The sequence below is a fragment of the Myxine glutinosa genome, chromosome 4 (assembly GCF_964187855.1).
Source record: "Myxine glutinosa chromosome 4, kmMyxGlut1.1, whole genome shotgun sequence".
In the NCBI taxonomy this organism is placed as follows: domain Eukaryota; kingdom Metazoa; phylum Chordata; class Myxini; order Myxiniformes; family Myxinidae; genus Myxine; species Myxine glutinosa.
The window spans coordinates 206,097,530-206,118,292 of NC_136264.1; the positions used below are offsets into that span (position 1 = coordinate 206,097,530).

Sequence of the window (20,763 nt, forward strand, 5' to 3'; positions counted from 1 at the left end):
ATGCTTTACCACTTGCCATCACCTTTGTTTTTCCGATATTCACCTTCAGACCTTTCGTCTCCATACATTCCTTCCACTTGTTCATCTTCTCCTTCAGTCCATCCATACTTTCTGCAATCAACACCAGATCATCTGCATACAACAACTCCCACGGTAAACCCTCCTTTACGTTCCGAGCCAGCACCTCCATCACAGCTACAAATAGTAGTGGACTTAGTACCGACCCCTGATGCACTCCCACCTTCACCTCAATAGCCTCGATCTTGTACAGAAAAGCAAATCGCTCATTTGCATCAAATAAAAGTAGTGATGTAATAGCCATGGATTTGGCCAAATCGATTTTGTAATGCAAGATGGACCAAGGGTGGAATAAGCAGAAGCACTGTAACTGTAACTTCCAGGCTGTTAAAAAAGAATAATAATAATTAATAATTAGGATTTTTTTTTTTATCACAACTTTAGATATGGCCAAATAATTTTCAGGAAAAATAAGATCCCCCATGGAATTATTCAAATCGAAATGTAAAAACACAGTGACGTGTTAACGTAGTATTGGCCATTTTCATTTAACCTTCCTCACTTGACCCCCTGGACACCTTGGTTCAGCGGTTCCAAATGCAGCAAAACACTTTCGTCCAATACCTGAAAATCAGGTACAAAATATCAAAGGCACCTCACACTGCCAAGATTCTGGTGTATGGCATGGCCTAGAAGAAACTAAAAGAGTCTTTAACACTTGGTTGTACTTTGGTGCGGGGGAAAACAAAAAAGCACGACAGAAAAGTAATAACAACAAATGGGCAAGAGCAGTTTACCTGACAAATTGACAAGACCGCTTTGTCCGACAAATGGACAAGACCAGTTTGCCCGATTTTGGCGAACAGCTGGAGCCAAGGTAAACATGAATGGGCAATTAATGAAAGATGCGATTGATCCATCACGTTTTCAAAACGCCTCTGACCATTGTCTGTGTGGCAATTTGCATTCAATATATTCATATCCATGGGGTCCATCCATTCTATATTCCCGTAACTTTGCCACCGGAAGGTCATCTGCAAGGGAATCTCAGGATTATTTTAGGGCACAGCCCATGCATGCAATATTTCAACTTAACGTTCTATAATGCACATAAAAAATATAAACCAGAAAAACAAGTCTCTGATACTTTAACTTCAGTCTGCAGGGTCAGACGGTCGCTTTCCAAAAGTGTGTGATAAATGTATGTCTCCGTTGTCTGGTGAGAGTGACAACCCGGCCACCCGCGCCACGTACTGTGGAGGGAGCCTGTGGTCATTGGCAGAGAAACTCGCACCAGCGGTCAGACGCATGCCCGGTGTCAACGATGAACACCCGCGTTCCCTGCTGCCAGGGTTGTTGCCGACACCGTTACGCGTACGACCCTGTCCTTGCTGACAACCATTTTGCTCCTGCATCGCCAGGTCCTCAAGACGCTGGGTTAGGGCGAGCTTCTGCTGGATGGCCATTCGCAGAAGTGAGTTGAGGGTCCTCTTTTCATCCTCAGCAGCAGACAGCTGGCGCTGCATGCTGTCCAACTGAGACATGTAATCATCACAGCTTTTTGTGCCACGACAAGAGAAGTATGAGGGGAGGGTATAACAACAAAAAGAAAATGTAAAGATGCTTGCCTTTATAACGTCACAAAATATACTCACATGTATTATAGCCTTTGAGCAAGCATCCAATAAGCATGTCATCAGAAATACAGGTAGTTAAATAAATAAATAAATAACTAGAACGGCACTCTTCGACGTCACGACGTTGACTGATATGCCTCCACCCACATTATTACATCATTATAATACTTGTATCAAGTCTGATTTAAATCCATTCAGCTGTGCCCAAGTTAGCACATTTTTACCTGACATGATATCTGACCTTTGACCCCAAAATTTAATCAGTTCATGTTTACATCATTATACATACATGTACCAAGTTTGAATGAGATCACTTCAGCCATTCTCAAGTTATAGACCTATTACAGATTTGAACTTTGACCACTAAGTCTAATCACTTGAAAGAATGATCGTTTTTTTTAAGGCCTCAATGCCAAACAGGAAATTAGAGCTGTCTCCCTCGACATATCACGTGCCTTCGATACGGTCTGGCACCCCGCTCTGCTCACCAAACTCTCCTCCTTTGGTATCCATGGAAATCTCCACGCATGGTTGGCGGACTTCCTCTCTAGTAGCAGTCAACGTGTGGCCCTGAATGGGTTTCTCTCATCCCCTCTTCCTGTTCAGGCTGGAGTTCCCCAAGGCAGTGTTCTGGGCCCTGTGCTTTTTCTGGTCTTCATCAATGATCTCTCCGACTCTCTTGAAAATCCTCTCTATCTCTTTGCTGATGACTCCACTCTCTGCCGCTCCATTCCTCATCCCTCAGATCGGCAGTCTGCAGCCTCCTCACTCTCTGCAGACCTGGACAAAATCACAAACTGGGCAAACAAGTGGAACATGTCTTTCAATCCTGACAAATCTCACACTCTTACGATGTCTCTCCGAAAAGACCGACTGGACAACCCTCCCATCCACTTTCTGAATAATCCTCTCCAAGAAGTTCTGTTACTCAAGCTTTTGGGCCTCACTATCTGCTATGATCTTTCCTGGGAAAACCACATTTCCAAGCTGGCCTCCAAAGCCAGTCGCCGACTGGGCATCCTCCGTCGTGCGAAGTCCTTCCTTGGCACACCTGAGCTCCTCACCACATACAAGGCTTTCATCCGCAGCTCAATGGAATACTGCTCTCCCCTCTGGGCTGGTGCTCCTGCCTCACACCTAGCTCGTCTTCACGCTGTTGAAACCAAAGCGTTCAGAATCATTGGAATCTCGCATGATGAAGCTACCTCCGAGGGCCTTTCACTCACTCACCGCAGGCAGGTTCGTGGTCTTTCTGTCTTCTACCGACTCCTCTCCGGCCATGCTCCTCCAGCTCTCTCTGTGCTGTCCCCCTAATATTCCTACAGGTCGCACAAGATCTGCCTGCAACCCTCTTATGGTTAAACTGCCAAAATCAAGACTCTCTGCTCACCTTCACTCTTTCATTCCTCTTTTCTCCCACCTCTGGAACAAACTCCCTCACTCTCTTCAATCCCACTCCTCCCTCCAGGTCTTTAAAACAGCTGTTCACCGCCATCTCTTATCTTCCCCCATCCAAAACCTTGATCTTTTCTACCCCCGCTAATTTCACCCCAAATCCAGTTTTTTGAAATACCAACTTCTTTCCTGGAGGTCCTTGGTGTCCTTGTGTTTTATACTTCTCCCTCCCCCCCCCCCCCCTTCCCACGCCGCCTCCCCCCAAGCCGTCTCCCTCCCACACATTCCCGATGTCCCTGCTCTCAAATGTTGTGTTTATGTGCTTCCCCTTCTCTCCCCATCTTGTCTACCGCTCCCCTTTTTACATACTTTGTTTGTTTGTTTGATTTGTTTGTGTGATAAATGTTAGCTCTTTCACGAGCCTCGATTATGCATACAAAAAAAAAAAATGCCATTTTTCCCTGCTAGAGTGGGGGTTAGCCCCTAAGTCTAATCACTTAATCTTTACATCATTATACATACCTGTACTAAGTTTGAATTGGATCACTTCAGCCGTTCTCAAGTCATAGACCAATTACAGACTTTGACCTATGACCCCAAAATCTAATCATTTAATCTTTGCATCATTACACTTGCCTGTACCAAGTTTGAATTGGATCACTTCAACTGTTCTTAAGTTATACACCTGTTATAGACTTTGACGTTTTGTCCTCACAATTTAATCAGTTCATCTTTACATCATTCTACATAAGTGTACCAAATTTGGTTAGAATTCCTCTAATCACTGGTTCAGAAGTTATCGCGGCAACAGTACTTTTACCTAAAATGACCTCTGACCTTTGACGTCGTGACCCCAAAATCTAATCAGGTCATCTTTACCTCATTATACATACCTTCACCAAGTTGGACTAAGATCCCTTTAGCCACTCTAAAGTTATCGCAGCAACGAAAACCTATCATGGACAGACAGCCGGACGGACAACCTGAAAACATAATGCCGAAAAGATAGCGACTTCGTCGGCGGAGGCAGAAAAAGAATCACAACAGAACTATTTTAAGAACTTGGCAACACTTACCGAGTGGCAAACAGGGAACGTAGCGTAGAGAAACTAACTGCATCTTCCTTGAGACCTTTCAGCTCATTACGAAGCTTCAGCATGGTCTCCGTAACCAAAGACTTCTCGCTTTGGTATTTTCCCTTCAGTTTAAACATGGCTGACTCCGCAGTCTGTCACACACACCACGGCAAGACCTCTCAGACAGCAAACAGCCACACTGGCTGCAGATATCTTTAAAGTGACTACATGTACATTTGAAATATCAACAAGATAGGACACGGGAGACGTAAACAAAATATTGTTTTGGTTGGGAGGGAGAGGGCTTGGGGGGAGGAGGCGTGGGAAGGGGGGGGGGGTGGGGGAAGTATAAAACACAAGGACACCAAGGACTTCCAGGACAGAAGTTGGTATTTCAAAAAAGTGGAATTGGGGTGAAATTAGCGGGGGTAGAAAAGATCAAGGTTTTGGATGGGGGAAGATAGGAGATGGTGGTGAACAGCTGTTTTAAAGACCTGGAGGGTGGAGTGGGATTGAAGAGAGTGAGGGAGTTTGTTCCAGAGGCGGGAGAAAAGAGGAATGAAGGAGTGAAGGTGAGCAGAGAGTCTTGATTTTGGCAGTTTAACCATAAGAGGGTTGCAGGCAGATCTTGTGCGACCTGTAGGAATATTTGTGGGACAGAGCCCAGAGAGAGCTGGGGGGGCAAGGCCAGAGAGGAGTCGGTAGAAGACGGAAAGACCACCAACCTGCCTGCGGTGAGTGAGTGAGAGGCCCTTGGAGTTAGCTTCATCGCGGGAGATTCCAATGATTCTGAATGCTTTGGTTTCAACAGCGTGAAGACGAGCTAGTTGTGAGGCAGGAGCACCAGCCCAGAGGGGAGAGCAGTATTCCATTGAGCTGCGGATGAAAGCCTTGTATGTGGTGAGGAGCTCAGGTGTGCCAAGGAAGGACTTCGCACGAGGGAGGATACCCAGTCGGCGACTGGCTTTGGAGGCCAGATTTGAAATGTGGTTTTCCCAGGAAAGATCATGGCAGATTGTGAGACCCAAAAGCTTGAGTGACAGAACTTCTTGGAGAGGATTATTCAGAAAGTGGATGGGAGGGTTGTCCAGTCGGTCTTTTCAGAGAGACATAGTGAGAGTGTGAGATTTGTCAGGATTGAAAGACATGTTCCACTTGTTTGCCCAGTCTGTGATTTTGTCCAGGTCTTCAGAGAGTGAGGAGGCTGCAGACTGCCGATCTGAGGGATGAAGAATGGAGCGACAGAGAGTAGAGTCATCAGCAAAGAGATAGAGAGGATTTTCAAGAGAGTCAGAGAGATCATTGATGAAGACCAGAAAAAGCACAGGGCCCAGAACACTGCCTTGGGGAACTCCAGCCTGAACGGGAAGAGGAGATGAGAGAAACCCATTCAGGGCCACACGTTGACTACGACCAGAGAGGAAGTCCGCCAGCCATGCGTGGAGATTTCCATGGATACCAAAAGAGGAGAGTTTGGTGAGCAGAGCAGGGTGCCAGACCGTATCTGCTCTGAGTTTAGGATATGAGTGGTTGGAACCCCGGTCGAGTCATACAAAAGACTAAAAACAGGTCGTGCTGTCTCTAGGCTCGATGTTCATCATTTAAAAAGGCCAGGGCACAGGCAAACAACCATAGGTTGGCAAACATTGCGCGAGCTTTATGGGCCTAATAATGGCCTCCCCTCCTGCGTTGAAGTTCCTTGCAACGAAAATCATATTATTAACGAGAACGGCACTCAGTAAAGAGACAGTTTACGCTTTGTATCCCACCGATAGGCCAAATCTGCATCCATACCATAACCATAATCTATTCGGCTTGTTCTTGTCACCTACCCAAGTCATCCACAAGGTTTTGTCATAACCCATCAAAAACGGTTCGAGATATCGTCCTATGTATCGTTTTTGGCCCTATCTCTCAATGGTGAAGAGCCTCTTAAAAAATTATTGCATCAGGATCCAGATCTTCACCAAAATCGAATCAATTCGTCCTCGTCACAAACCCAACCTGTCCACCACGTTTTGTCCAAATGTGTCTATAACTTTTTGAGATACCCTGCTCACAGACAACCAAACACACAAACAGACAGACAAACAGGGGTGAAAGCATAATCTCGTTCACCTTCAGTTGCTGAGGTAACAAAGTGCAAAAGGCATGAGGCAACAACAACAACAACAACATGAAGACCTTTGAAGGAGAGTTTTCAAATTGAATCTACATGGAGACCCACATCTACAGAACAATTCCATCTCAGACAAGGCCAAAGTCTGACATTGAATCTCCAGAAATATTTCGATTAAAATTTCATGCAACCTTTAAGATGGTGCAACAAATACCAGCGAGTTTGCAATTGACACCAGAAGAACAGGTGCACGATGGCAAGGTCGAAATATTGTCAGAGCCAACTTCCTATGAGCCGGGGATAAATTCTTCATTGCAATGCTGCGAGCGCATGTTTTGTTTACAGGCGAACTTCTAGGCCCTCACGTTACAAAATTTGTGGATTTTCTCCACCTCAAAAGAGAATCACTGCCAAACTTGATCTTTGGATCCTCTGTCCATCATATCCTCCTCTTCTCTGTACTGTAATAGTACACCGATTATTTATTTGATGCCCTTTTGTCTCATTACCATTTGGCTTGCTTTATTAGGGCCATGGCAGCTCTGGAAAATCAGATTGGCCTCGACCCTAGAGTCTCCTCCAGAACCTGGACAACATTTCCAGTAACATTCTGGCAATGTAAACGATACAGAGCCTTGCCGGGGTATACAGATTACAGTAGATCTACGAGCAAACGATCTCTACGAAAGTAGATATGCATGCGGAGAAACACTCACTGACATACCGATTACAATAGCCTCTCCCTTTGGGAACGGGAGAGACAAACACGTTACACTCTTGTACTGTATACATCATATCACAGCTCATCAACTATACTGCGGTCATCATGCTGGCTATAATTGCATTCGATCTTACAAAACCTGCAATAACCTATCATGTGTTTAGTCTTTTCTTCCTCTTGACAAAGATGGATAACTGGCTATCTCAATATGAGCTAGAACGGCACTCGGTAGAGCACACACCTCCGCCAGGCTGAAAAGTTTATGTTTTGTATCCCACTGATCGGCTGGATCTGCATCCGCAACTGAACCAAAATCTAATCGGCTTGTTCTTGTCACCAACCCAACTCGTCCACCAAGTTTCGTCTAAATCCGTCCACAACTTTTTGAGACATCGTACTACACTGTATATCGGTTTGGGCCCCATCTCTCAATGCTCGATGGTGAAGAATCATTTTTAAAATTCTGTTATCCGGATCCAAATCCAGATCTTCAAAATCTAAACAATTCGTCCTGGTCTTACACCCAACCTGTCCGCAAAGTTTCTTCAGAGCCGTACATAATTTTTTTGAGATATCGTGCTCGCAGACAGAGACAGACTGATGTGAAAACATAACCTCCACCTATCGAAAGAGGTAATAAAGGCAATCAAAAGATTGAAGGACAAGGTATAAATGCATCACTCTGAAGTTACCAACCATTTTGTTAGCCTTCAACACTGCCCGAAAGGTTGCAATCTGCTCCCGCTTGGTGATCAATAGGGATTTCAGCTTGAGAACCTCCTCCACAAGGACCTCCTTGTCCTTATCAAGTCCCGTTAACTCGTAACTGCGTGTGGCCTGTTGCCTTGAGCGCTCAACTGCTCGCTCAACCGCCTGCTGAAGGTGGCTCATCTGATCTCGTATGACAGCCCACAAACTCTGGACACTCATAGGCTCTCTGCGGACCTCAGTAATTGGAGAGAGAATGCCATCTGGCATCTCTGAAGCAGAAGAATGGGAAATGAGGTCTACAGTATTTCCTTCCCCATCCTGTTCAGGTTTGCCCTCCATTCCACTTTCTCCATTTTGAGCCAATGGCAGTATTGTCTCCTTGTAATGGTCCAGCATCACTCGGCTGGGCGTCTCGCTGTTGCACAAGCAAACGTGATGGTAAAGATTTGCAAGCTCTTCGCTAAAGTTCGTCAACTCCTCCTGCACAAAGGTCAGCGTTTCCTGGTTCTCGGTTGCCATGGTGCCCAGTTCTTTGATTTTTTTCTCCAGCTGCACGATGTGTTCATTGCATGCACCGTTTTCTTGCTGCAACCCCATCAACATCCCATTAAAGTTCAGCAGCTCACTTTCGTGCAAAGATTTCTCCTTCTTGTACTTTTCCTCAAACGCGGAACCTCGCTGTCTCGCGTTTTCCACCTCGGCTTGCAGCTGCACCAACTCCGACACGGCCGCCGTAAGCTGGGCCTCGAAGTAATCGGCCCTGCTGCCATTCTGCACAATACCGGTACTGCCATTGGAAACCTCGTCGCTGCTTTTCACAAGTCCCTCGGCTTTTTGCCCATCAAACGAGGACTCCGAATTGTGCTTTACATACGACAGGCAACGCTCCTTCGTCTGCTCCATTAGCTTGTTGATGCATTTCTGCTGGTCAGTCAGAGCTCCCTTCGTGTGCTCCAATTCCTTTTGAGAGTCCTGCAAGTTCTCCAGCAGCATCGCCTTCTCTTTCTCCACCTGCACGATACAGAGAAATACGCTTTTTAATCATTGCAATGACGTTTCCTTCGCACGTGTTAAAAAGAAGAAGAATCATATCTGCATTGTACTTTTGTATCTCATTCAGTCACATTGCGAATGACAAAACTCCCAAATTTAACATTGCCAAGTAGAATGGCAGGAAACAGATGGTGATAAGAGATGTGCATATAATCAGCTGATGCAAATGAAGCTAAAGCACAAATGTCTCCAAACAAATATCTACAAATTAAATAATCGACAAACACCAATGGGTTCATCACAAGCGGAGACATTGGGACATCATGAGGAACAAGGATGCGAGTGGAGTTGTAAGAATTGACAAAGATGACGAGGAAAAGATGTAATAAAGGCCGAAGCAGAAGAAACAAATCGAACCTGAGACAACTGGAGCTGCAGTTTCTGGATCTCGGTGAAGCTTAGCTCACTGAGCAAGTCTGACACGAGGCTGGGTGCCGGCTGCCTGCTTTCCCGGTCACTCTTTAAGATGCTGCCAGCATGTGGCTGATGACAATCGTTGACATTTTCTTCAATGCCCTCTCCATTCAGTTCAGCCTGTAAAGGCTGCTGGCCACAAGGATCTCCGGGCACCGTAGGACACGTGAGAAGCTCACGGCGCAGGGCGTTTTTCTGGTCTCTCTCGGTCCCCAACATCTCGAGTGCCTCCTCCAACTGCTGCTCACCGATCTGCTTGAGCAGCAGGGCATCGTCCAGCTGGCTTTGGAAATCTTCTGTATCCTCCTCCAGGCGCTTTATCTCGTGTTTCAGGCTTTCGTATTCCACCTGCAGCGGACGGACGGCATTTTTACCCTTCGATTGAAAACACCAATGATATCTTGATTCGGCTGGAACTTTTTAACAGTGCGACTTCAAAATAATAACCGAAGCTGTTTACTGCCATAGTTATCCCGCATAAGATGGTTTTCAAATCATCAGGAGCCTTTACGTCACATTCAGTTGCACAGTACATAAAGAGGATTTTGCATCAATAAAAGTATGATGCATGGTTTACAAGGTTTCCTGTCAATACAATATGCAGATTCCCATCCTGCTCCGTGAGCTTCCGTGGATGTGATAACATGATCATGCTTACGGTTGTATTCGGTTTTCATCAAGCAAAAAAACACAATTTGGTGTCTGTCTGTCTGGTGATGATTTTTGACTGCGATGGATTCGGTCATTACTTATCCAATCTTAACCAAACTTGACAGGAGGACTAACGGTCACACAATGAAGGGTGTAGCGAATTCATTTACCCCTTCCTCAAGAGGTTTTCCCCACTAATTGGGTTGCCTTTGGTCTAAAAATCGCCATTTTAACATGGCAAATGAAATAAATCACCAAAATAGAGTGCTCATCATTAAGAAAAACAAGTTTGCATTTCCTCATATTTCATTCTTCCAATGTTGCTCACCAATTAGCCTTGTTCAAAACTTTTATATACGATCCAATGTCGTTGTCCGTCGATAAGTGCAAAACGGCTGCACTGGACTCTCTGCAAAGTATAATTAATTATATAACAAAGTATAACAAGAAAGAGCAATCAGAGATTGCAGACCCTCGCCAGGATATGTTTTAGTGTTTTTTAAGGCTTTTGTGTTAAAACAAATATGGCGGCCGAACCACGTGACCGATGACGTCATCATTAAAAAAAAATTCTCCACCAATTTATCCCCAGGTGACACTCAAGAAATTTCATCTTAATCAGATGAAGTTTTGTACTTGTCGAATTATGACGTCATAATGGAGGCACCTAAGACAACATCATTAACATATGTTATTCCCCATGAAGAGTTATTTAAAATGAGCCATGTCTCAATTTTTTCTATGCAGCACTTTTGGAGATATAGAGGTGCAAAGTTTTTCGTTTTTTTCAAGATGGCGCCCATACCACGTGATCTATGACGTCATAATTATCCTTTTTTTCATCCCCAGGTGGAGCTGCACCTATGGTGAAAATTTCCTGTCAATCGGACCAACGGTTGCAGAGAAAATCATATTTATTCCGTGCGGACAAACAGACAGACAAACGGACTCAAATGCAATACCCTCTCCTCTGTCGAGGGTAATTACAAGGATCGTTTCTGCAAAATACCCTCCAATTATCACGGAGCAGTTTGATGCACACCACAATAACCTGCCATTATGCAAGAATGTGCTGCAGAGGTAACAATGAGACGCCGTGTGCTAACTGTGGTCAATCAGGTTCAGCTTTGGCCTTCGTGTGATGCTTCTACAGAGGGCATTACGGAACATTTAAATCCCTAGGCCGAAGAACACCCGAGGGCGAAACTATTGTCCTCGAACGGTTCGACACTGTGCCAGTGGCGTAGACCCGTCGGGCGGTGTCTCCCAAACCTGGTTCTGCCGTAAGACGGAGACGTTCTTCTGCAGGGCTATGTTCTCTTCCTCAAGCTCCGAGCAGTCCTGCAGCAGGTGGCTTTCGCGGTGCTTGTACTCCTTCACTTCGTCCCGCAGCAGATTTCTTTGCATCTCCAGGAGACACATTTTCTGAGAAGCAGCAGCATAATGAAAAACAAACAATTCATCATCGATTCACATTGTACCTTAACCTTCACCTCTCTTGTTACAGATACTTGCATTTTCAAACTTGAGATACAGAACCCAGTTACAGATACAGATACATGTGAAGAACTGGCATGCAGATACGCTAATACATCATTTATGCAAATCCATGCATGCTCCGCCCCTTGTACCACTTGCATTACGGATGGCTCAAGTGGAGCAAATACTTGGTTCATAATTCATAATACATAATTGTGAACCGTGGTGTCTGCCCGTGTGTTTGTCTGTCTCCCGTTTACGGCGGTCGTTTCCCGTGCTGCTGCTGATTGGTTATTTTGCATTTCATTTCACTTTACTCGATGCAAAATAGTCAGTCCTTTATTGTCCCTTCCAGTAATCTTTAAAATCACCATGAATATCTGGATTAAAGTAGATTTAATACAGATATTCACGGAGTAACACATAATTTAGAATAGATATATATTTCCCCTCTTTTTAGACAAATTGAAGCTCCAATGTCCGATGTTGCACCACCATTTCACAGTGGGTGGATTAAGTAGCTCAGAGCTTTAGTTCTGAGTGAAACCAAGAGTGCAACATAATCAAGTCCATGAAAAGGATTTTTGGGAAGAAAAAAAATGGGGGGAATATTGGAATCGGCTCTGTTTGTCTCACGCTATCTCATCCTAAACAGTGTCAAACTTGGTAGTTATGATCAGCAGGTGGCTGGAAGGCACAAGAGCAGTGCCATTTTTGGGGTGCAGCCAAAACGTCATGCACCATAAAATACAATTGCATGCCCATTTCAAAAATGAAACTTTGTATATGTAATCAACATTGGGGCACGCATGAAATATGTAACGATTTTTGGGGGCTTCATCTCCTATTCATGCTCCTGGGGATGGGGGCTTGGGTCACAGGTGTCAAAACGGGGGGAAAAAAAACAACTTTAAGTCAAAATTTGATGTCATCATGAACACGGGGGGGAGGGGGGCGAATGCTTCAAATATGGGCGAAGCCACAGCCACATCATCACAATCCCTTTTCGATTCACAATCAATGGTGAGACAACCTCTGCATGCGATGTGCGAGGCAAGCCAGCACACGCCTGTGATGGAGACGTTTGTCGTGGTAGTGGAGCAGGGTGTGGCTAACGATGCACCCAAGACACCGTATCAGTCTTCAAACCATGATGAATGCAGATATTCAGCTTGGATCGCTGGGAGCTAATACCTTTGATGTCTTCAAGTGAACTCAACACCAGGCAACAAATAAAATAAACAACCAACCAAAACCTGCTTCCATAAAAAAAGAACACCCACCCTAGGGGAGTAATATCAATCACTGCAGCATCACATATCGTGACACACACACACACAAACACATGCACATCAAGGTGTTTGAACAAATTAAATCATTGTGTTCAGTCACCTTCCCCCCACCACATTGCAGACCGTTAAACTCAGGGTTTTCAAGATATCTTGAAAAATAAGGGCCATTCCTGATAAGTATTTGAAGTTGGAACGAAAAATTCCAAAACAGTCTCTTCAAATGTCCATAACCGTATAGATTCAAAATCTTAGCCTCCAAAAATCTTGATCTAGAAATCTGGGAAGAATATGAAGTCACTTAAGCTTTCCATCTATCACAAGCACCTGCAAACCACGAGACTCGAGTAAACCTGGCCCAAGTCTTTCACGAACCGGCTGTCCAGGCCTGACGCTCAACTAAGGTTAGGGTCGGAATTTGTTCAGGGTGCTGGCTATAGCTCATCTACCCTTTATGAAGGATCTTTAACGTCCACCAACTAATGCCGGCAGACGGGACGCGAGTTTAGGGTTCATCCGAGGGATGGCACACACATTCCAATGTGCTTTTAAATTGCATTTTTGGTGCTGTATTTGAGCTTTTGACCCCGCCTCAATTCCTCAAGGGTGAGGAGCCAAAAATGATACTGCTCTCTCACCTTCTTGCCATGTGGTGACCACAACTACAAAGTTTGGTAAATTTCTGCGCAACCGTCTAGGAGGAGATAGCATGATGGACAGACAGGAGCCGATTACAATATCCCTTTGTTTTTATTTTGAATGCGTGGGGATAATGATGACCAGTGGGTTGGACGAGAAATATCTTCATATATACAGGTTCAGGTCCGGATGCAGATCTGGCCTATCAGTGGTAAACAAAACACAACTGGGATCCCAACAGAACATACGACGTCAGGGTTGGATGAGCAATCTCGTCAGATACCGAGCTGTGCACACTCACTTCCTCAGTAAAGACAAACATCCAATTGAATAATCTCAAAATAGTAATTGCAATGCAATTGTAAACTTGCAGGCCCTCACCCGAGACCCTCTTAACGCCATGCTAATGTACGATACCAAAGGCTTCCAAACACAATTATGATGCCATCCAAGGCGATCACCGGGAGGGCATCACCTACGCATGCGGGGTGTTCAAAAGGTTCTCCAATTGAGGTTATGTATGAAAAGAGTCTAAAGCCTTTGCAAGATTTTTAATATTTATTTATTCATTTGTTGTTATATATTACATATATAACATAGCCTGGTGTTGGCTTAGCAGTTAGGGTGCCGGCTTGGGATCTTAGGATCCTGGGTTCGAATCCCGGTCGATCGCTAAATTAACACCAGGGGGGTTGACTCAGCCTGTCATCCTTCCGAGGTCGGCAAATTGAGTACCAGTTCACTGGTAATTCCCTGTGTGTCGCAAGAGGCGACTAACGGGGTTGGCGGCAGGAAGGGCATCCGGCCGTAAAACATTGCTTCAAAAAGGGGACCACGGTGCCCGAAAAAGGCCAACCCCAGCTCTGCGGGGGGAAAAATGGCCTCTAAAGGTGGTTTTTTTGTTTGTTTTTCTCCCTCCTAATACTATTTGTATGTGCTGCACAGCAGCATTGCCAGGCGCCGAAGGTGCCCCATTTGTGAGTCGTTCAAGCGCAGTCTCACAACCTCTTTGGGACTGCCGCCAGAGAGCTGCAGCTACCCCACTGAACGGGACATAATTGTTGCAAGAACGAAATGGAACTCAAGTTTTGCGCATGCGGCTGTACGTGTAGGAGGTTCAGCTGGAGCAGACAATAAAGCCGGATGACTACACGCGACGCATGGTGTTCGTTGTGGACATTCTGGAACACTTAGAAAAAGATGATGGATTTCTGTGACCTGTGGCCATCTCAGACGAGTCAACTTTCAACCTTTTAATAATAATAATAATTCATTTATTTTGTATAGCGCTTTTCATGAAGCCCAAAGGCACTTTGACAGAGTGCAAAACATAATGCATAACAAAACATGAAAACAACAATTGCAAAAAGACAAGAATCAATAGGGAAATATTTAAAGCAAAAGGAGGGAGAAGGAGAAGTGATAGTCAGGGGTTAAATGCTGTGGGTTGAATGTTGAATGCAGTGCTGAACAGGTGGGTCTTGAGTGATGTTTTGAATGTGGTGAGTGAGGAGGAGTCTCTGATGGTGTGAGGTAGTGAGATCCAGAGGGTGGGAGCAGCGATGGAGAAGGCCCTGTCCCCCCAGGATCTGAATTTGGCCCGGATGGGGGGGGGGGTCAGGAGGTTGGTACCAGCAGAGCGGAGGTTGCGGGTGGGAGTGTGTCTGGAGAGGAGGTCAGCCAGGTAGGATGGGGCCAGGTTATGGAGGGCTTTGTAGGTCAAGAGGAGGATTTTGTACTGGATTCTCTGGGAGATGGGGAGCCAGTGGGTTGGGTAAACTTTTGGTACTACTTTTGTAGTTGGTAAATACTTTTGGGTAAACTTTGCAGCCACAACGTCAGGATTTGGGAATCTGAGCTTCCCCATTAATTCTAAGAACTTGAGCATGACAGACCAAAGGTTGGTGTGTGGTGTGGCCAAATGCAAGACTGATTGGGCCATTCTTCTTTGTTGAAGCCACAATAAAGTCTGACAATATTACCTGGATATGTTGAAGAACTTTGCACTCTCACACTTGCAGGACCTGTGACCAGAGGACACTTTCAAAAAGGACGCAGCTCCCCCACACTGAAGTCTGATGATGTCCAATTTCCTCAATGATTGATGGATTGGGCATCATGGTCCGATTCTGCTGCCACCACATTCGCCAGGCATAGCTCCTCTGGTATTTTTTTTTATAGGGGGGTTATGTAAAGGACATGGTATACTGAAAGAGGGTTAATGATATTGTAGATCAGAGGAAGATGTTTAGGGCTGCAAATGCAGGATTGTGGAACCAAACTTGGTAGGAGATATCGCTTTGATATGTTATGTGTGAAGATGCGTGCTCAGGTAGAACCGCACTGATCATGATAAATGATCTTGACAAGTCTTGACAATAAAACAAGAGAAATGTTCTTTCACAAGCAGCAACCTGCATCATTGTATCCCATTTCATTATTTTTTTATTACAATTTGAATTTGGAACGGCATTTTATCGACATTAATTGATTATTACTTAATTATTACCTCCGCCACCAAATGTGGATGGAGGTTATGTTTTCACCCCTGTCTGTCTGTCTGTCTGTTTGTTTGTGAACAAGATATCTCTCAAAAGGTTATGGACGGATTCGGACGACATTTGGCAGAGAGGTTGTGTATGTGACAGGCAGTAATCGATTCGATTATGGTGAAGATCTGAATATGAATTCGGATATGAGAATTATTTCATTTTTTAAGTGATTCTTCATCATTGAGTGACAGGGCTAAAACCAACATATAGCAGGATATCCTAAAAAGTTATGGATGGATTTGGACGAAACTTGGTGAAGAGGTTGTGTGTGTGACAAGGAATAATCCATTATATTTGGGTGAAGATCTGGATCCGGTTCCGGCTAGTAGAATTTTTTAAAAGTGATTCTTCACCATTGGGAGATAGGGCCAAAAACGATACATAACAGGATATGTCAAAAAGTTGTGGACGGATGATTTTGATTAAATGTGATTCTGTATTATGATTTTCTGGTCTACTCAGGGATAAAAAAAACGTGAACTATTCACCTGGCGGAGTTATGCTCTCGACTGAGTGCTGTTCTCGTTATTGATTTATTAATCACTTATTTATTTCCTTTCTCATCTGGGCAATATCTCGGGCACCTTTTGAGCTATGAAGCTGATATTTGGACACGACAGTGACCAAGTGATTTGGCTGTAAATGGTATTTTTGATTTATTGATTAATCAATTAACAAAAAAAAGTATACAAAAAAAAAATCAATTAATCGATTCATTATTTACTTATTCAATTAATTGCTTATCAATTTTCAAAAAGTTACAGATTCGGATGAAATGGTGGTAGTTTAGGTATGTTATTCTCCAAATGATTAAGAAATTTTACGATTTATTTTGCGATAATTATTTATTTAATTAATTATGCAATTAATCAATCAATTATTGTGCATCTCTCCCTCCTAATACTGAGCCTGGTGTTGGCTTAGCGGTTAGGGTGCTGGCTTGGGATCCTAGGATCGTGGGTTCGAATCCCGGTCGATCGCTGAATTAACACCAGGGGGGTTGACTCAGCCTGTCATCCTTCCGAGGTCGGCAAATGGAGTACCAGTTCACTGGTAATTCCCTGTGTCGCAAGAGGCGACTAACAAGGTTGGCGGCAGGAAGGGCATCCGGCCGTAAAACATTGCTTCAAAAAGGGGACCAAGGTGCCCGAAAAAGGCCAACCCCAGCTCTGCGGGGAAAAATGGCCTCCAAAGGTGGTTTTTTTGTTTGTTTTTCTCCCTCCTAATACTATTTGTATGTGCTGCACAGCAGCATTGCCAGGCACCGAAGGTGCCCCGGCAATGTCGTGCACTGAAGGATATGTTATTTATTTGGCATGGGGTGGTGTACTTTGAACGTATCTGTAACTTGTATACCCCTTCCTTCAACACACACTTCCCCCTTTATCAATTTACCTCTCATCTCCCCCAGAGCATGCAAAGTAGAGCCAACTACAAACAAAATATCCATGTTCATACCTGTGAGTCCAATTTTGAGGTATGTAGGGGGACGAAGGGGCGGTTGGGAGGGGTGAAGGGGCTCTACAAAGTACTGGCTCGCAAAGTAAAGAGGTGAGTGATTGAATTGTGCCAGGCTTTGGGTGAAAAATCACCAATAAAAAGATACATCAGTTAAAGGAAGTTCAATCATGCATTCATTTCAAAGACTTTAGTGGGAGTTTCCTATCGTAATGCTTTGGGCTAAGTCGGCATGCGTTTGCAGACGTTTGAATCTTGTGATATACGCTATTACGCTATGCACAGAGGCCGTTTAGAAAGGCCAGCAAAGGGTACACTACGTCTCTACACTACTCGTGGCCTGTATATTTAAAGGTTACAAAACACCATTACTGCCAATAGTTTGATATATCTGCTTTTCACCTGGTTTTACATTATTTGTGAATAACGAAGCTGGGTTTTTATTGAGGGGGTCGGGGTGGTGAATAATGACAAATCAGATGGGACGTGACATTAACGCAGGTTCATGTGTGCAACACCTGCAAAGTCCGTGCACTCAATTCAAGTTAAGTGGGATGTAATGCATCGACCATGTAACACTTGTAACAGTACCAATGTGTGCACTTTTGGAGATTTTGGGGCTGAGAGTTGGGGGCAGGGGGGTGGATGGAAGATTTGGAAGTACAATTGCAGCAATTTATTAAAATATAGAATACATGTGTAGTAATCAGTTCAAAGCTGCTTCCTCTCCCAGTATACCAGCAACACATTATAGATGCTACAGGAACAACCGCCAAATTTATTAAGGTTGTATTGTTGGGCTGCGTCTCTACACTACTCATGGGCTGCGTCTCTCATGGGCTGCGTCTCTACACTACAAACTGCAGCTCATCAGTGAAACTCGCCAAATCCAGTGAAACATCCAGTGAAACTCGCCAAATCCACTGTGGTTCCAGAGCTTTAGGCCTCCCCCTTGGAATGTGCCAAACCCTGATATTTTTTATCCTTAGGCCTTCCTCATGAAGGAAACTCACCAAGCTCATTATAGTTTTACCCTTAGGCCTCCCCCATGAAACTCGCCAAAGCCACCACGGCTTTAATACCAGGCCTCTCCGGTGTATTAACAGGGAGGGGAAAGGAAAGGATTTAAACGGCGGATTCAAATTAAATCAAAGCTCTGTTGGCACAGCAAACAACCTGCCAATTGATGTGGATGAGCTGAAACCACACCCAGTCTGTTGTATAATTTGTGGATACATGTGCCTTGGCTTGCGAAAGCAACGCGCTTTCCACCGCCCACCCGTGCCACGCAAAAACCAGGAATAAATTAGCCCCCTCCCCTCCCTGCCCCCCACATTTCACATGCACAAACACACACCATAAAAGGGAAACTGCAGCTCATCAGTGGCCAAAACTGAAATAGATTTAAACACGAAACTGGGACTAGCATTGTGTTTAACCAGACTTGGTGGCTGAATGGTTGGAGAGTCTGCTCTGAACCTGGGAGGTCGGTGGTTTGACCCCGGCCAAATCATACCAAAGACTTCAAAAACGATACGTGCTTGACGCTCACCAATAAAAACCTTTGCCTGACGCTCACCATTTAAAAACAATAGAGTACGGGCAAACAACAATAGGTTGGCAACCATTGTACAGGCTTTGATGGGCGTCGTGGCCTCTTCCTGCATTGAAGTTATTTATAGTGAGGAAATTGTACAATCATTGAGATCATAAGTTTGCAAGCCAAAATACAATCATGCTTCCTTTCTCTTTGCCAATACAGAGAAAAAACATCATGTGCATTCTTTACAAAATATTCCCACTCCCCTTCCCTCCCTCTACCCACGTTTCAACCATGTTATCGAGCTCCTCGGGAAAGGCATTTCCATGCACCAACCGAGATTAGCAATGGTCACAAAGCCAACGTAGCATTGAAAGTGCTGAGGTCTCAACCTGTGATTAAACAGCTCACGTGAAGCCCATGAGAGTCATACCTCACCAAGCTGCTGACTCAGGGCAGAAAGGCGTTCCACCTCGGCGCGGCTGCTACTCAGACTGCTCTGGGTCTGGTGCAATTCACATTCAAGCAAGGTGATGCGCGAGCGCATCCCGGCCTCCTTGTTCGCAGATTCCAGCAGGAGGCTCTCCTCGCGGGATTCCCCAACGGCCGCCACCTGTCGCTGATTCGAGCAGGCCTGTCCAAACGCCTGCAGTGGCACAAAAGAGTCCAAGTGACAAACGTGCTAGGAAACGGGTGAGCTTGCATCAATATGCAGGCCTAGTGCACAAGTAACATGACAAAGTTACATTTTCGCTCAAAGGTTATTGTCCCCCGTCACACCGCGGAGCGAAAGGGGGACTATGGTTTTCCCCTCCGTCCGTATGTGCGTCCGTGCGTCCATCCGTGCGTGCGGGCGTGCATGCGTCCGTGCGTGCGGGCGTGCATGCGTCCGTGCGTGCATCCGTTTGTGTGTGCGTGCGTCCGTTCGTCCATGCATGCGTGTGGGCGTGCATGCGTGCGTAAGCGAAGGACCGAATTCTAATTTGGTGTGTGGGTGCAACCCACGTCAAAATCCAAGATGGCCGCCACCATGTATGTCTGACGCCATGTATGTCTGAACCTTGTGAGCAGAATATCTTGAAAAATAAGCGAAGTACCAACTTCTAATCTGGTGTGTGGGTGTATCTAGTCTTAAAGAAGAACGCTATTGAAAATTGGGTCGCCACGTAAAAATCCAAGATGGCCACCACCATGTATGTCTGAACCTTGTGAGCGGAATATCTTGAAAAACAAGCATTCTGAGTATTGCGCTGCAATACATGTCCCCTACCGGCAGTCTGTCGTCCGGAAAACTGTTGGGGAAATTACCAAGGGTTATTTATCCACAGGTTCTGAATCGTTCCCAATCGCTAATTACCTCAGGACGGGCCCACTTGTGATTCGCACTCGGGACTTCGATTTATACACCTTACAGACAGGTCAGCAGAAGCACGAGAAAATAAGTTGTTGATAAAGAACCTTTCGAGTCCCTAAATATCAGTAATTAATTATATTTTCCGGTTCACGATCAATGATCGATGTGTATATATATGTTGCTCGGCTTGGCTCCACTTCACCCGCCGAGCTCTCCTCGCACCTTTCACCCTTATGTCGCAGACAACCAAGTGGTGCTGTCACGATCAATGATCACGGATCACGATTAATGATCACAATCAATGATCGATGTGTATATATATGTTGCTCGGCTTGGCTCTGCCCCTCCCGAAAGCGCACGCTGTGTCGCGCTGTTGACGTTTGCGAGACGAGGCTGAGGACGCACAGTGTGGCTTGAGGAGAACTAGAGAATAAACAAGAGATGTCCATTTTTTTTTTAAATTTTCGTTTAATTAACGATATCTGCCAAACCACGTGCCCTATCGCAAATTCCAAAAGGACATTTTAGTGCTGAACAGATCTGTGAAGTTTCCCCTCGATTGGATCAAAAATGAGGGAGGAGCTCGGTTTTAAAGGTTCATGCTTAAAAACGTCATAACTCTGAAACCATGTGACGCATGACGTCACGCTAGGTGAC

At 45.0% G+C, this 20,763-nt stretch overlaps 1 protein-coding gene across 1 annotated transcript in view; it reads right to left on the minus strand.

Annotated features, from left to right (window-relative positions):
- Positions 1–541: 541 nt before the first annotated feature.
- The window catches only part of LOC137425661 (protein bicaudal D homolog 2), an 80,544-nt gene continuing 60,322 nt past the window's right edge, over positions 542–20,763 (minus strand). Inside the window, exons 2-7 of the mRNA XM_068114301.2 lie at positions 19,186–19,398; positions 11,068–11,220; positions 9,088–9,492; positions 7,663–8,688; positions 4,127–4,278; positions 542–1,575 (exon numbers count right to left, since the gene is read on the minus strand). Coding sequence (XP_067970402.2) covers positions 1,173–1,575; positions 4,127–4,278; positions 7,663–8,688; positions 9,088–9,492; positions 11,068–11,220; positions 19,186–19,398 — 2,352 coding nt within the window. The 3' untranslated portion in view covers positions 542–1,172. The remainder of the gene's footprint in view (positions 1,576–4,126; positions 4,279–7,662; positions 8,689–9,087; positions 9,493–11,067; positions 11,221–19,185; positions 19,399–20,763) is intronic.